Genomic DNA, 16,374 nt, shown 5'->3' with positions numbered 1-16,374 from the left:
TATTAGTCTGTCATTTGCAATCCCTATTTAATGTACAGCGCTGCGTAATATGTTGGCGCTATATAAATCCTGTTTATAAATAATAATAATAAAGGGGCATCTTTTAGGGGATCACATGACTCATACCGGAAAGTGATCAGTGGACAGAATTCATGGACAGGGCTGCTGCTGCTGGCTGCAGGGGAATGTGAAATGGGTAACACAGACAGCAGCACAGATCCCCTGGTCCTGCGGGGATCTGTTACAATTTGTCTCTGTGGTCCTGGTTTCCTTTTTTCCACTTTTTCTTTGTTGTTCATATCCTTGACCTAATAGCTATGTCTTCTAGTTTTGAACTGCCTGTTCAAAATTAGGCCGGACACTAATCTAACATTTGACATATATATCTCTATCTATCCTGCTGACAAACACCTGTGACCTGTTGGAATGCCTGTAAATTGCTCATCCAATATCCAATTTTAACCCTAAATGTTCTAATTAGGTACCCTCCATGTTCTCCCCAGAGTTTTTTTTAGCTGGGTGGGGGCAAGCTGTAGCCAGGTGGTTGAAAAGGGGTATAGAAAGATACAGCAAATTTAGAGTTCCCAGTAGTTTATTTCGATGCGATTGATGATTTTTTTTTTTACATTATAGGAAAGCTTCTGAAGATGCATGTGCAGAAGGAGCAGCCCACAGCCTCTTGGGATAAATGACCCAAATATCCCAAGAGGCTGTGGATTTCCACTTCAGTCTTTACTGCCATGGCTAAAGAAGAAATGTCTTCTCTCAAAAAAAATATATAAAAAGGGAAAGTCACTCATATATAATGTTAAAAATTAGTTAGCAGTTTGATAGCTATGTGTAAAAGCTGCATATCATATTCTGAAGCCTAAAAACTTGCTGTGTTCAAACCTTCAATACTCCTAAACTGTTGGTCGTAAGGGTTTCACAATTTTAGGGTACACAGTTACCTTCATTGCTACCAAAATTCTATTTTATATTCTTTTTTCTATTTTAATTCTTTAGAGCTGGGGGCTGATATTTTGGTTACTACTACTTGAGAGGGTACCCTGAAAATTTCAAGTCATTTTGACATACAGATGACAGATGAGTACAGAGAAGCCTCACTGTGGTCCGTTTAGAGAAGGGATGCCCACAATTTTTTCACTTGCGCTACCAACAACAAAAATGCTAAACATATATTTATTTATTTATAAATATTTACCAAGTATACTTTATATTTAAAATATATATTGTTTACCTTGCATAACAGCATGAACATGTAGGGCACAATCCAATTCTGTACATTTTTGGCCATTACCTTACTCCGATGACGTCTTAAACTGACTTTAACTATCTCTATTTCATTTAGTTATATTCTGGAATGGTGCATGGTTTCTTTAGTACCCAGTAACATGTTATACCCAAATATGGATCTGAGTAAAAATGCCAGAAAAAAATGAGGCAGCTTTAAAGACTTTGTCAAATATTTGTCAAGTGACATGTAGCAGCCACTCTACAAAAAAAGAATGTACACTGGATACAGGGAAACAAACAAGTATATGCCTTCAATTTATAAGAATATGCATAAAAAGAAGTTCTAGCTAAGGTGCAATATGACTCACCCAATGCAAGAGAGAGAGGGAGAGCATCCTCTGTATTCTTTTGTCACGACTATGGGTCCTGTGCTACCACAAGCAAGGAACTCTTGCTGAAGTAAGTGGGCGAAGCCAGTGAACTGGCCGTGGCGATCTACTGGTAGATCGCAATCAACGTGTTGGGCACGCCTGGTTTAGAGGATTAGAGCTATGGATGAGAGGTGGGCAGGGGAAGCAAGGCAGCTGGGTGCAGCAACTAGCTAGAATCTTCTGGAGAGAACTATGGCCCTACTTTACCAATCTGAAATCGTTTAAGATTGCTGCTGTAGTAGCAATTTGGTCCTAATAGAGACTGGCCCTTATATGTTTCGAAGTTCAATATTTACTAAATTCTTAGAATACACCACATTAGTATAGAGCATGTTTTCATATTACTTATGTTAATTGGATATAAACTTGTCAGCTTGTCTACTAAATACCTTATGCTATTAAATAAACCTTATTTCTTCCAGATCACATTGCACACATCATTGAGCTTCTAGGAGATATTCCTCCACACTTTGCACTGTCAGGCCGGTACTCCCGAGAGTATTTTACACGTAGAGGTATGTCTGTGGCATATGTTAAGTATTCTTCCTTATCTAAAATACTATTCCACAAATTCTAGTCTCCAAAGTTTTCCAGCAGTTTTAATAGGTAGTGTAGTGAAAAGGGCCTCTGGCTCTGGCTGCCTTGAAAAAGCACAGTGAGGCAACTCCCCTGGGTCCTACCACTCTAAGGGGCAAAAATGTGCTGTCCCTCACCTTCACTTGTAGCTCAGCTTTGTTTCCAGGCTGCTTAACAGTAGCAAGCTAAAACAAGACATCACCTGTATTTTTTTTTTTTAAATACTGCCTTTTTAACACTGTCCTGTACATGGAGTTCTGCTTTATAAAAGACAATATTTTGAGAGACATGTTGTCCATTACTTTGAGCCTCTCTAGGTTTTCCTTGTAATAACAAATATATTATTTGACATATTTTATTTTAACACAAGCAGTCTACATATCTTTATTTAGTTTGGTATCATCCCCTTGCAGTTCTTGAACAGCAACGCCCAATGAAGAAAAGGGAGAAGCTTTAAAAGCTGCCAATCAGGTGTGTTGAGGTTCAAGAAGCATGATAATAGGAGAAAAGGCAAATGACATGGAAATAGGCTAAATAATCTACTGATTTACCTGTGAAGTCACGGGTGGAAACTGCAGCATAGAAACATTATTTGCCTTCCCTACTAGACAGGTAACCAAGCTGCTTAAATCTTAGCGCTGGATGGACAAAATACTAATTGTTATGGCAGGTTCTTATATATTTATATCATTAACATTTGTCTGTAATCTTTTACCTAGCTAAGGTCTTGGTTACAGCAGTGTATTTACACTTTTTCTTGCAAGGTCCACTTTAATGTGCAGTGAAGTATCAAAGAAGAATTATGCTGTAACAATACAAATTTGCGAGCAGGAATGCTTTAGGGTATACATTTTTTTTCAAAAGTTCTTTCAACCTCGAAAGCCTCCCTTTCAATAAAGGAAGGTGCCAACTAATGCAGAAACTTAAGAGAACCAAGGGAGCCAAATGTATGTTTGAATTTTTTGATCAACATTAAGACTTTTTTTTTATAACCTTGACTGCAAATACACATGAATTTATTGTAAATGTGCCCATAGTTCATACTTTTTTGCTTACTTTAGAAATGTGTTGCAAGTTATATCATAACACATTTTCAACAAATTTCTTTATTTTTACAGGGGAGCTTCGGCATATACACAACCTTAAACATTGGGGCTTGTTTGATGTCTTGGTGGAGAAGTATGAGTGGTCATTAGAGGAAGCCACTCAATTTTCAGACTTTCTATTGCCAATGTTAGAGTTTATTCCAGAAAAAAGGGCAACAGCCGCTCAGTGCCTGCAGCACCCCTGGCTTAACTCCTAAGGGAGACCATGTCAAGGCCAGACACCAATGGCAACCATCAATTTCATGAAGAAAATAACTGCTTCTAAATATGATACTACTGTTTTAATTACTTTTTTATGACTCACAGTTAGCAGGTACGAGTTAGAAATATCATATGAACTTGAACAAAAGAAACTAATTTTGGTTCAACATTCTTCACAGCAACAGTTTAAATTTCTTAATGGTATTGTACTAATTTTAGAATGAAAGGGCTGTAGAATGTGTTATGAATGAAAGGGTCTTTATTTACCACATAAAATGTACAAGACACTCAACTTCTAAAAGGAACAGAAGTTTCAATAAAGTGGTGGGACCTATTTTACAGGTATATTTATAATGACTGTCAAAGGTTTTACAGTTGGTATGTGCAAATTGCATAACTAATGGCAACAAGATTTAATCTTTTTCCTAATTTGATTATAGTAAACTGAAAATTGATTGGTTGCTGTGTGTTTCTTTACTTTATGCAAAATCATTGCATTTTACTTTGCCTTATCTGAAGAAGTTTAGGAATAATTGCTGGATGACATACGAAGGAAAAAAATCAGTTTACCCCTAATAGTTTGCCACCTACTGGTTCTCCACTGGGCATTTCTTTCTACAAGTCTTGTATTTGCTGCTGTTAGTGCTTTTGCCCAGATTAGACTTTTTTCGGGTGTCATCCCACAAATACACTGATTGGGAAAAGATGCTGAATGAATACAATTGTGACAATGCACCCTGCACAATTTGTCATCCCAAGCAGTGCAAGCTGCATTAGTAGACTTCATTGGCAGATTCAACAGGTATTAGTGGGACTTGCAGAGGAACTATAAGTGCTTCAGCACATATTTTATTAGGAAGCTACAATTCAGCTTTAATCAGGTTCATGTAATGCAGGTGGATCATAACTGAATAATAACGTTATTCAGTAAGTTTTGTTTTCTTTTTAAAATCAAATTTCTACTCAGATCTGCTAGACGTGTACTCAGCTTTATATCCGTTTCACTTGTTTGGCTTAGTTAAACTATGACAGAACCAACTGTGAAATCAGTTTGCCAGCTCCATTATGCTTGCAGAAGTATTTTGGTATCTTCCTTACCACAAAATTATTCTTCAACAGAAACTAGGAACATGCTTGGAGTTCTCTACATGTTACAATACTTGTGCCTCATTTATGAGCGTAGAATGAAAAAACATTCTGGAGCAATAAAGTACAAAGCAGCTGTTGACATAGTATCATTATTGGTTTCAAGAACAATGAAAGGCTCTGAAAGCCACATTCTTTATTAAAGATGTATTTATTGGTAGAGGTATGTATTGCAGTATTACTAAAATCATGTGGATCATAAGCATAACATTCATATCAACAGCTTACAAAAATACATTTAGATTAAATACCTTAACATGATTGACTTTGTGGTTGGATGAGATGACATACTCATGAAATTAAACCTTTTGTTCTGTCATGTTTTGTAGTAAAGAAGAGCAGATTACTTATATTGTCTTCCACTCCTAAAAAAAACAAGTTTTTGGTGGAGCTGTTAATGAACAGAAGGTCTATAACAGATGATCTATTTTTTATGTTGTGGTGTTTTTCTTTGTGATTTGATTTCCATACCAAACACAAACGTTTAGCAGATACTACAGGTGCGCTTATTGAGCATTTTCCATACCTGTAATTAAAACCAACTAACAGTACATGTTTCTAGTTCTCTTCACAAAATAATAAATACAATTTGTTTATCTAACATGCCTGTGGTTCTTATCAAGAGTTTAAGAAAAAAAAGTGACTGGTTAGAACCATTACATAAAGGTATTAGATATAGATGTGCATCATATACCCACCGATTATCATTCCCTTCTATACCATTTGGGGTAGCAAGCAAGATAAAGAAAAACAGATAGGCACATTTACAGGTATTTGTGGGATTTTGCAGGGGAAATATGAGTGCCTCAGCACATATAATAATAGGAAGTTAAAATTCAGCTTTAATGAGTTCAGTGTTAATGCGTTTTATTTAATTTTAAATATTAAGAACAACAAATGCAATTATGTTTCCAGCTCCACAGTGCTATAAAGTTGAACTTTCATTTTTATTGTTGTTATTATTGTTATTATTATTATTAAACAGTATTTATATAACACCAACATATTATGCAGCATGGTACATAAAAAAGGGGTTGAAAATTACAGACACAAACAGTGACAGAGGAGAACAGGACCTTGCCCAAAAGTGCTTACACTCTAAGAGGTGGGGGAGCTGCATACACTAGAAGGGGGATATAGAATGGTGGGTGGGTTGTGAGGGTTTCATAAGACAGATGAAGACAGTTAGGCAAGTTTGAAAAGATGGAGTTTAAGTGCTCTTTTAAATAAGAGGGAAGGAGCAAGCTGAATAGGATGAGTAAGACCATTCCAGAGAGTCAGGGCAGCTTTTGGAGATGTGCATGTGACAAGGTTATGACAGGGTAACTCATTAGTAGGTCATTGACGGAGCGAAGAGAGCTGATAGGGGTGTATTTTTCTATTAGGTCAGAAAGGTAAGTGGGAAAAGAACTGGAGAGATTAAAAGTCAAAGCACAGGAGGACAAGATGAAGTGAAAGCCAGTGAAGAGAACTACAAATGGAGGCAGCAGAAAAGAAGTGGTGGGAAGGATGGATAAACCTGGCAGCAGCATTCATAATAGGTTAGTCAAATACCAGAGAGAAGGATGTTACAGTAGTCCAGATGTGAGTTAAAAGCATGTACAGGGAGTTTGATGGTCTCTGGGGACAGGTTGGGACGAATTTTGGAGATGTTGCGTAGTTGAAAGTGACAGGGCCTGGAAATGTTCTAAATATGGGGGGTAAAGGAGAGGGCAGAATCAAAGGTAGGCAGGTAACGCCAAGAAAATGTGCCCAAAGGGGTGTTAATAACACTGATGAGATAGCTGACAGGCACCATGAAACCTTATCCAGGATTGGGTGAGTGCTAGGGCTGCAGCCCCTGGCAGGTGACACAGGATTACCTGGGGCGCGGAATCCTGTTGAGTGTTTTTTACCGATCTTCACCAGAGCACCTCGTTAGTGTTTTTTACCAATCTTCACCAGAGCACCTCGCTAGAGATGATGGGCTGTAGACCCTAATGAACTGCTTTGCTGTGGGAGAACACCAGGTCATGGCCCCCAGTCTCTCCCCACCAAGGGCAAGTGGGACAGAGGGCTCCAGTGTAGGTACAGCGCAGATCAGGTACTCAGATGACAACAGGAGATATAGTCCAGGCAAACTGATGGAAGGAGCAGGCAGCAGACAAGGTCAGGTAACTAACCGAGCTCAGGACAGGTGGCAGACAAGGTGAAGGTTAGGTAACTGGCCCAGCTCAGGACAGGTGGCAGACAAGGTGAAGGTCAGGTTACAGGCCGAGCTCAGGACAGGCGGCGGACAAAGCAGAGTCAGGTAACAGGCCAAGGTCAAAAACAGAGAGTCCAAACAAACTACTAGCTGGCAGAGAGGCAGGAATTGCACCGAGGATACAGCAACTAGAACCTGGAATCAGGGAGGTATAAATACAACTAGCAGCCATTGGCAGGGCAAGGTTGGAACCAGGAACTATTCTTCTCATTGGTTGTTTACATTTCCTGAAATACCTTTCAGCTGAGCACAGCCTCAGAGAAAGTGCAGGGGATGCTAAAAATGGTACATCTTTGCACAGTTTAAGGGACGCTGAGGAAGCTGCAGGCTGCTGGACAGATAATCTGTGGGTGCCCTGGGTGCCGATGGAATTAAGAAACCAACCTCCTATCATGGATATCCTTAGATGGAACCTTCCAAAACCCTTCCACTTTACAAGGTATTGCTCTTTCACTAGAGTCCAGCACAGCACAGTTGATCAGCCCACAAATGGGTCCTGTGGCACACATCTCAGGCAGGAGACGTGAAAGAGATTGAGGGAGTGCAAGTTTAACTGCTACTGGATTAATAATTTGTAAAATAGAAAATGGTCCTATGAATTTGGTTCTCAGTTTCTTAGGGACAGCGTAATCTCTTGTTTTCTGTGGAGACCCACACCATATCCCCTTCCTTGAATTCCGGGTAGTTTTTTCTCTTATTGTCTGTTCTCCATTTAGCCTGGGAGCATGTGAAAAGAACAGACTGGAGAAGCTTTAAATTACGGGATATGAAACTGATTATGTCTTGAACCTCGGGTACCCAAAGACTGGGCTGGACAATTTGGCAAAACAGCAGGGTGAAATCCATAGTTGGCGAAAAACAAAGACACTGATGTAGAGGAGTGTACTGATTTGTTCTATGCAAAATCTGCCATAGGGAGGAAATCAGCCCAGTTGTCTTGAGAGGCAGACGGGAAGCACCTTAAGTATTTCTACAGTGTTTGGTTCTTTCAGTCTGCCTATTGATGGATGGCAACCAGAAGACAGCAAGGACCAAAGCTATCTGAAACAATGTTTTCAGGTACCCCATGAAGATGTACCACCTCTCTCAAGAAGACTTTAGCTGTAGTCACTGCGGATGGGGTGCCTTTCATAGTCAGGAAATGTGCCATCTTGGTGGGTCTATCAACATTTAAAAAGATGGAGGTGTAAAAGAGGGAGGCAGCTCCACAATAAAGTCCATTGGGAGCATACTCCATGGGCGGGTGGGAACAGGAAGTGGGTGAAGGGTTTGGACCTGCTGCTCTTGGAACAAGCACATATGGAGCAGGAAGAGACAAATACCTTACAGTCCTTATGCAGGTCTGGCCACCAAAAGGTTCTTTGTGTTGGAATAGATGCAACAGCATTTATGCTTTAACTGTATGAGCCTATAATGGCCACAAGATAGCACTGCATATAATTATTGTTACTGTGTTCTGTTGTTATGCTGGTGTCTCTATTGTTTCTCTCTCTTCCTTCTTACTCCACCATTTTTGTTTTATTGTATTTTCCTTTGGTGTAAAAGTATGCTCACAAACTGCTGTGTGAAAGCTTCCTGAATGTGATGAGCAAAGGACCACATCATCTAACACTTTGAAGCAAGTCAAGAGTTTTAGCTGCTCCAAAATGGCTCGCTAACAGGCAGTCATAGCAGGACTCAAGGACAGGTACTTTGAGATTTTCAGGTACCTACGAAGTTGGCCCAGAACCTTCTTGACGTGAATTTGGTGTTCTTTTAGGGAAGAGGAAAAGACATCCAAACAGTCAAGCAAGAAGACGTCCAGAAAGTCCCCAAAGATATAATTCACAACATAGTGGAATGTAGCGGGGGCAATACACAGACCAAAAAGCATCAACACATACTGGAAGTGACTAAATCAGGTTCTGAAAGCTGTTTTCCACTCATCTCTATTCCTCCACTGGTCTTTGACCCTAATAAAGGTGGCAGAGCACTGCTTCTGCAGTCGCAGTTCATCTGGGATCATCATATAGCTCCGCTAGTTTCTCAAAAAGGGTAGTACCATCAGCCAGAGCAGGGTCACCACTCTCCAAGAGCTGTAAAGACCATGTCTGTGGTTCCCCCTGAAGAAGTGAGATCACTGTGCCAACTTTAGTGCTTTCTTTTGCAAAAGTCAGGGGTTGCAGAGAGAAGTAGAGAGGACCAGCATTGCAAAAAGCTCAGAATTGGCTGTGATCTCCTGAGAACCGAGTCGGCAAAAGTAACTTGGATTCAGGTGCTGGAACTAGGGATAAACTGGCGCATTGGACAGGACCACTTGTAGGCTTGGCAGGGTCTGGAAGCGGTTCTCTAGTTGATAGTAGCCCCTCTGAACCTCTTGTACAGAGATCTGCCTACATAGTTCTTCTAGCAGAGAGCAGTCCGAAGAAGCCTGCATGTTTCTGGCTGGATCATTCTGTTAGGGCTGCACCCTCTGGTAGGTGATGATTACCTGGGGTGCAGGTAATCTTAAGTGTTTCCTGGTCTTCACCAGATCACCACGCAATGGATGATAGACGGGTGACCCTAATAGCCACCGGACTGCTTTGCTGTGGAGGAACACCAGGTCAACAGGGCCAAGCGGGACAGAGTGCTCCGGTGTAGGTACAGCACAGATCAGATATTCAGATGACAACAGGTTGTACAGTTCCAATGGAAGCATAGTGAAGGAAGAAGGAAAAAGAATAAGCTTTTAAAGTGGCACTTAAAAATTGATTAAAAAGTAATGCTTTATTTATACTAAATATATATAAAAAAAGCATCCAAAATGGATGGAATTGCTTCAGTTATACAATCAGAACATTTAAAATATTTTACTGCACCTAAGTACGAACAATTGGTATTCAAAAAAGTTGAATCTCCTTTCTGACGCATTTCACCACCAAGGGCTTTCTCAGGGGATATGGAGAAAGGCGATAATAGACTGAAATTAAATGATATGTTACTGTAAGAAAAATTCCTGTTTCCCCTATCCTTTTTCTTGAAAGACAGTATCTTCACTAAGTCTCTATTAGCTTAATAATCTCATAGATCTTAAAAAACAAGATATTTATTAAGAACAGAATTAACAAGAAATCAACAAATATTTCAATTAAGCTAAATATTAATCACATAGACAAAGTAAAATATACGTTATGCAAAGAGTCCGTCCTCTGTACCCTACACCTTTGAGAGAGAATGAGAGTTCTAAGAGGCATAGGATGTATATAAGCATATAAAAGGCTAGGGGAGCGATTTGTGGCTGTTGTCCCTACCTTTACATTTCCAGGACCCCTGGCCACATCCAGCCACACCCATGCATCCACCCCTTACTTGGGTGTCCTCCTACTTCCGGAAATACACTGCTCCCAGGTGTCCACTAATATTCTTCAGTAGGTGGTGCTGTTGTATTGAAGGCAAGTCTTTTGACTCAGCTGACCAGTTGGTCCCGGCTTCTTTGATGTCATCAGTTTACACACCTGGCAGGATATTACTGCTCACCTAGATGTTATCTCTTTTGTGATTGCTTGGTATCAACCTCCCACTGTAATCATTCTGTTAGTTTCATTCGCAGAGGCTTTTCAGAGTCAACCCCCATCAAGTTCCACCAATAGCCAGTTTGATTATGAGTGCTAATGTCATGCTACCCATGTTGCGCACTCCAACAGTATCATATAATTATTTATATCTTCCTCATCACATGAGTATCACAGCAAATTGTTACAGAAAATTATGATCATAATATTTTACAAAGAACATGATGGTACAGTAAGTATGAATAAATACACATATCAATGAAGAAACAATAGATAGATCACCATCTAATGATTTTACATAATAGTTTTGTAATCTTTGAGAAAATGGCTTCAAAGTATCATTGGTAATAAAACTTACTGTGCAGATTTTGGTTTTGGAGGAAAACTCATAAAAACAGATATAGTCCTTTTGTTTTGTTTGCTGCCATGCAAGGTGGAATATTAATGACAGAGGGAATTTATTAATCATAGGCAAATATTTATTGGATATAAAAAAACGGGTGTGTGTAAAAAGGCTTACATCAATAACAATTGTGCCCATGAAAATATAAACTGAAGAGTACAAAAACTGTATTTCAAGAAAAGGACATATTGATAAAGATTGATTATAGATGGGCTGAAAGAGATCAAAAAAACCATGGCCCTAATTCATCAAGCAGAATCGGATGATCGCTTGCGCATTCGTATTCGCGATCCGAAATCGTACGTCGTCGCGCTATTCAGCAACTGAAAAAGCTCGCGGCCGGAGCCGCGCATCTCAGGCAGCTTTACACTGGCGAGCTTGCATTAAAAGTCACTGTTCCCCTAAAAAAATTGCTGAACAATTGATAAACTACCCAAACTGGCATTACAGACCAGGCACAAAAACATTGCAGCAACAGATGAAACTAACAATAATGAGGATTACAAAGTCACATCAATGCATAACATCCAAGCACTCGATGACACGCGCCAAACCTATTGCTCATTATTATCAAGCCAGGAATCCGGCTGGCAGTGAGGAGGCGAGTGTACGAGCGCACTCAACTCCGGACCGCGGGAAACCACGCTCGCTGGTCGCGCGTACTTTCGCGCTTCCAGCGAGTGCGGATTTTATTAATGAATCAGGGCCCATATGTGGAAAAATTTATATGTAATTACCTTAGGTATGATGTTTGCCTAGGAAAGACTGAATGGAATATCAGTTAGTTCCCTAGGTGTTAGAGGGAACTATAGTTGAAATTCATGCCTTCCATATGATGAGCAAATTGTTGCTTTTAAAATGTTTAGCTGAGGTGATCTATAAACATATTAATAGAAACTCATTGTCAGTGAACTCAATAATAGGAAAGGCAATGTAAAAAAAGGAATATACAATTCACTAAAATGTGATATTCACCCCAAGAAGATTGGGTCAAATATCAGTTTGTGGTTGAAAGCATTGCCTTCCAGGTGATAGAGAAAATAATCATGTTTTATTAAGTTTTATTGGAGTAATCTGTAGGCTATATCAAATTACTAAAAGCACATTAATAGGTTAATTGCGTAGATAATGTAAAGCAAAAACGTACTTGTAACAAGAAAAAGCGTAGAAGTGACCTGACCGCAGCAAGCCCAAACAAAAGGTTGTTGCTGTAGGTGCAGGTGCGATTTGTGTGATAGAATAAAGGCTGTAGTGAATGGAAACATGTGAAGTCTTCCTGCGAGATGTTGTGAGAACCACAAATATGGGATTTATATGGTAGGGAATAATCGTTAATGGACAGTGCTTTGTTAAAATCCTGTCAGATCTCGCCCCTCAAGAGATTCCAGGGTGAGTTCTGCGTGTTAAGGATCAAAATTTCTGTTAAATAAAACAATATTACTAAAATGTTTGTTGGTATATTATTGGTGATCAAGGACTTTAAAGATAGTTTGCTACCATAAATACTAATGGGTTTATAATATGAACATTTTTGATAATAGAACCTTATGTGGGCGGAAGGCTTTCCTTATTCCATGCATCTCACCCAATCAATGAAAATAGGGGACAATTCCTCCAAAACCAAAATGTATTGGGTCCTGGACTAGGGAGAAAAATATATATCCTATGTCAATTTGGCAGCCACAACGTTGGACGTGTGCGCAGGTGCATTGTCCTACAAAATTGGGGATGGGTATGTTACTGACGCCATGATGTCTGGCATCACTGCATGATGGCGTCCCAAAAAGGGGGTGCCTCCCATCCCCTGTAGGTACATAGAAAAGGATTCAGAATGAGTTGAAAAATTATTGATTATGGGCGTTAAAGATAGTTAACTCTATTAAATAGAAATCATTTCCTTTATATTTTTTTACCATGTTGAAATATGAAAAAATAAAATATTCAAAAAAATGAAAACACATAAAATGCATTCATGTAATAATAATTGTATCAAAAAGTTATTATTTATAGATAGACCAGACCATAAGAGAGCAAAGTGATAGTGAGTAAGAAACAAGCAAAGAACTTACCAAATTTATTATAAGAAATACATGAATATCATGAAAGTATAGATAAAAGGTCTTCCCTAGAGTAGGAATGGTTGGAACGATACAAGAGGGTGTTGAGAAGTTCCTGGCTTTGCTCAGAAAGAAGAGAGCCAGAGTTATGAAATAACACATTTATTCAACATATTCCCCCCTGAGACTGATGCACTTGGTGCAGTGTAGTTGCAGCTTTTCCAGACCATTCAAATAAAAGTCCTTTGGTTGGGCTGCAAACCAGCTCTCAGCAGCATCTTTGACATCAGAAATGTCCTCAAAACGTTGCACCTTCACGCGTTTCTTCAAATTCGGGATCAGATAATAGTCCAAAGGGGCCAGTTCAGGTGAGTAGGGGGGATGGTGGACCAATTGAAAACCCAGGGTGTTCAATTTGGCAGCCACAACGTTGGACATGTGCGCAGGTGCATTGTCCTACAAAAAAAGGATCCCTTTGGTCAACTTTCCATGGCGTTTCGTTTTAATTGCCTCCTTCAACTGGTCCAGGAGGTTAGCATAATACTGTCCGGTGATACTAGAGCCCTGAGGTAGGTAGTCCACCAACAGAATACCGTCTTTGTCCCAGAAATCAGACGCCATGACTTTTTTGGCTGATTTCTGGGTTCGGAACTTCTTCGGCTGCTGGTATTCGCTGTGGCGCCATTTCTTTGACTGCTCCTTGGTTTCAGGATCATAGATGTGGAGCCAGGTGTCATCCTCAGTCACTAACCTAGCCAAAAATTCCTGTGCAGCTTCAAAATGGGCCAAAATGGATTTGGATGCTTCAACTCGTTTCTTCTTCTGATCACTGTTCAAACATTTTGGCACCCACTTTGCTGAAAGCTTGCACATGTCTAGGATAGTGATAATAACAAATCCAACACACTTTCGTGAGATGTCAGGTATTTAGGCTATCTTTTTTGCGGGTATTTACCGGTCCTCAATAATCAGCTCATGGACAGCATCTCAGGTTGCCAGTGTCCTAACAAAAAAACTACCCGTGAAAAATAACTGCCAGGGGGCATATACTAAGGGGTGTGTGTACAATGACGTAATAGTCAGGGAAGTTTCACAGCTGTGTTTGTGCATGAATGCAGCATGTCATCCACTGCAGTCTTACATTTCTCAGTACAAACCTCCATATCTCCCGAACAGTATGTCCTACTGACCTAAAATTTCAGGGTACACAGGGGACCCTTTTTAGCTAGCACTACCCCAAATTTCATCTCCCCCACCTTTAAAAACTTTCAAAATATGCCGGGCATAATTATAGAAACTGGTGAAAATTGAACATCAGGGTTGCTGTTTAAAAAGTTAGTGTGTCTAGAAGCCAAAATTAAACATACAAATTAGGGACCCCCAGGGCCACTTACATAGCAAGGAGGTGCGAACCCCAAATTTAAACTGACCTGTCACCAAACTTGAAAAATCATACTACACTAGCCTGTCCCCTTCCCTACTTTGAACCCCAAATGGTATGGAGGGAGATGTACAAAACCAAAAATGTAGGTGCAAGTGGGGGATACCTGTGGCTAACACCCTCAAAAATGTCATCATTAGGCCATCCTCAGAACACATAGAACTCCACCCATCAAAAAACAAACTACCCTGTTACACATTGCTGGAGGCTTCCAGCACCTGAACCCCAATATCCCAGTAACAGGGGGGTACAGATGAACAAAATTAGAGGTGCAAGTGGGGGACACCTATGGCTAACACCCCCTAAAATTTGATCAATAGGCAATCATTGGAACATAAAAAACTCTGCCCATAAAAAAGTACTCTGTTACACATTGCTGGAGGCTTCTAGCACCTGACCTGAACCCCAATTTCCCAAGAACGGGGGGGAGGGGGTACAGGGTACAGGTGAACAAAATTAGTGGTGCAAGTGGGAGACACCTGTAAATAACACCCCCTAAAATTTCATCAATAGGCCATCCCCAGAACATAAAAAAACTCTGCCCAGGTGCGCATGTGCGGCGCTCGGTGATGGCAGCTGCCTGATTGAGCTCCGCTACAACTGAGAGATAGCCGTCATATATCACAATGAGCAGTGAGCACACCACCGCGTTTTCTGCACCACATATCCCGGGATCATCAGGAAGAGATGGGTCTTCGTTCCCAGCAAAATAAAAGGCGGACAGCGTGACAGGAGAGAGCTGCAGCGTTGAAGCGTGTTACAGCCAAGATGGAGCCCGGCAGCCCAGAGAACAGCGTGGCTTCAGGTCTCCAGCGCAGTGAGTCAGAAATCTCCCTGCAGAGCTCTCCTGCTCGCCCTCCATCCCCAGTGCAGCCTGAAGTTGGTGGATCATTTTCACAGGATATTAGGGAGCTTTACCACCGAACATCACAGCTAGATGGGTGTATGAATGATACTATCAGTGTCCTGGAGGGCCATGAGGAGGATATATACTCCCTGAAATCTGACATCCAAGCTCTTCATTATAAACTAGAGCACATGGATAACAGGGCAAGCCGCGCTAATATAAGGATAGGTAGGCTGACTGAATCGATAATTGATCTAAACTCCACGGTTACTGCATTATTACAGGAGTTGGCACCAGACATCCCCAGTGACTGATTTGAGATGGATCGTATCCACAGAACCCTCACTAAACGCCAACCTAAGGGCCCGCCACGTGACATTGTGATTGCTTTTCATTATTACCAAACCAAAGAGCGTCTGATGCGGGGGGCTCGTGACAAAGCTCAACTATACTCCAGAGACATGATTATCAAATATTTGCGGATCTGGCTTCCTCCACTATCCAGAGAAGGCAGGCACTTTGCATAAAATACAGATGGGGGTTCCCATTCAAATTATCTTTCATCTATAAAGATATCACTTACATAGTGGCCACCCTGGAGGAAGTGGATAAACGTTTTCATGACCTGGGTTTCTCCTTGCTTGACCTTCCTATTTCCCAGCAGAGGGCCCAGCGTGCATCTGAACGTAGGATGTCCCATCAATCATCACCCTCCAGCTCCCATCTCTAAAGGCATGATGAACACCCCCACCCCATCACAGAAGCAATCCTCAAGGCCTTACCTTGCTCTTACCTTTCTGCAGCCATGGTTGATCTTCACGGCAAATATGATGGCTTTTGGGGGCTTGCCCCTTCCTACCTCTTCTACATGATTATTAGCCTCTATTTTTGTGCTAAAATATATAGTCAGAGGATTCTGCTGACAATGTTGTGATTCTCAGGAGTTATGTTTTTGGTATTGTCTCTGTGATGCGCTTAGTGCTCTCTGAGATTGGTCATATTTACATTGAGCTTGGCTTCTCCCAAGTGGTGGTTACTGCGCACCCCTTAGATGCCCACGGTTTTATTGTTCAGGGCAAGTACCCTATTACACCATAACAATGTTTGTTGAATGCACTCTTGGCCTCCAAGTAGGGTCAAGTGCACTTTTTT

The 16,374-nt window shown here is 40.7% G+C and overlaps 1 protein-coding gene across 1 annotated transcript in view; it reads left to right on the top strand.

Annotated features, from left to right (window-relative positions):
• SRPK3 (SRSF protein kinase 3) overlaps nucleotides 1–5,297 on the top strand; it is a 76,327-nt gene extending 71,030 nt beyond the window's left edge. Inside the window, exons 15-16 of the mRNA XM_072431939.1 lie at nucleotides 2,090–2,182; nucleotides 3,362–5,297. Coding sequence (XP_072288040.1) covers nucleotides 2,090–2,182; nucleotides 3,362–3,546 — 278 coding nt within the window. The 3' untranslated portion in view covers nucleotides 3,547–5,297. The remainder of the gene's footprint in view (nucleotides 1–2,089; nucleotides 2,183–3,361) is intronic.
• Nucleotides 5,298–16,374: the final 11,077 nt, after the last annotated feature.

Source organism: Pyxicephalus adspersus, chromosome Z (assembly GCF_032062135.1).
Source record: "Pyxicephalus adspersus chromosome Z, UCB_Pads_2.0, whole genome shotgun sequence".
NCBI lineage: Eukaryota > Metazoa > Chordata > Amphibia > Anura > Pyxicephalidae > Pyxicephalus > Pyxicephalus adspersus.
Note: the sequence above shows the minus strand (reverse complement) of the source record. Positions and strands in the feature narration are given on the sequence as shown.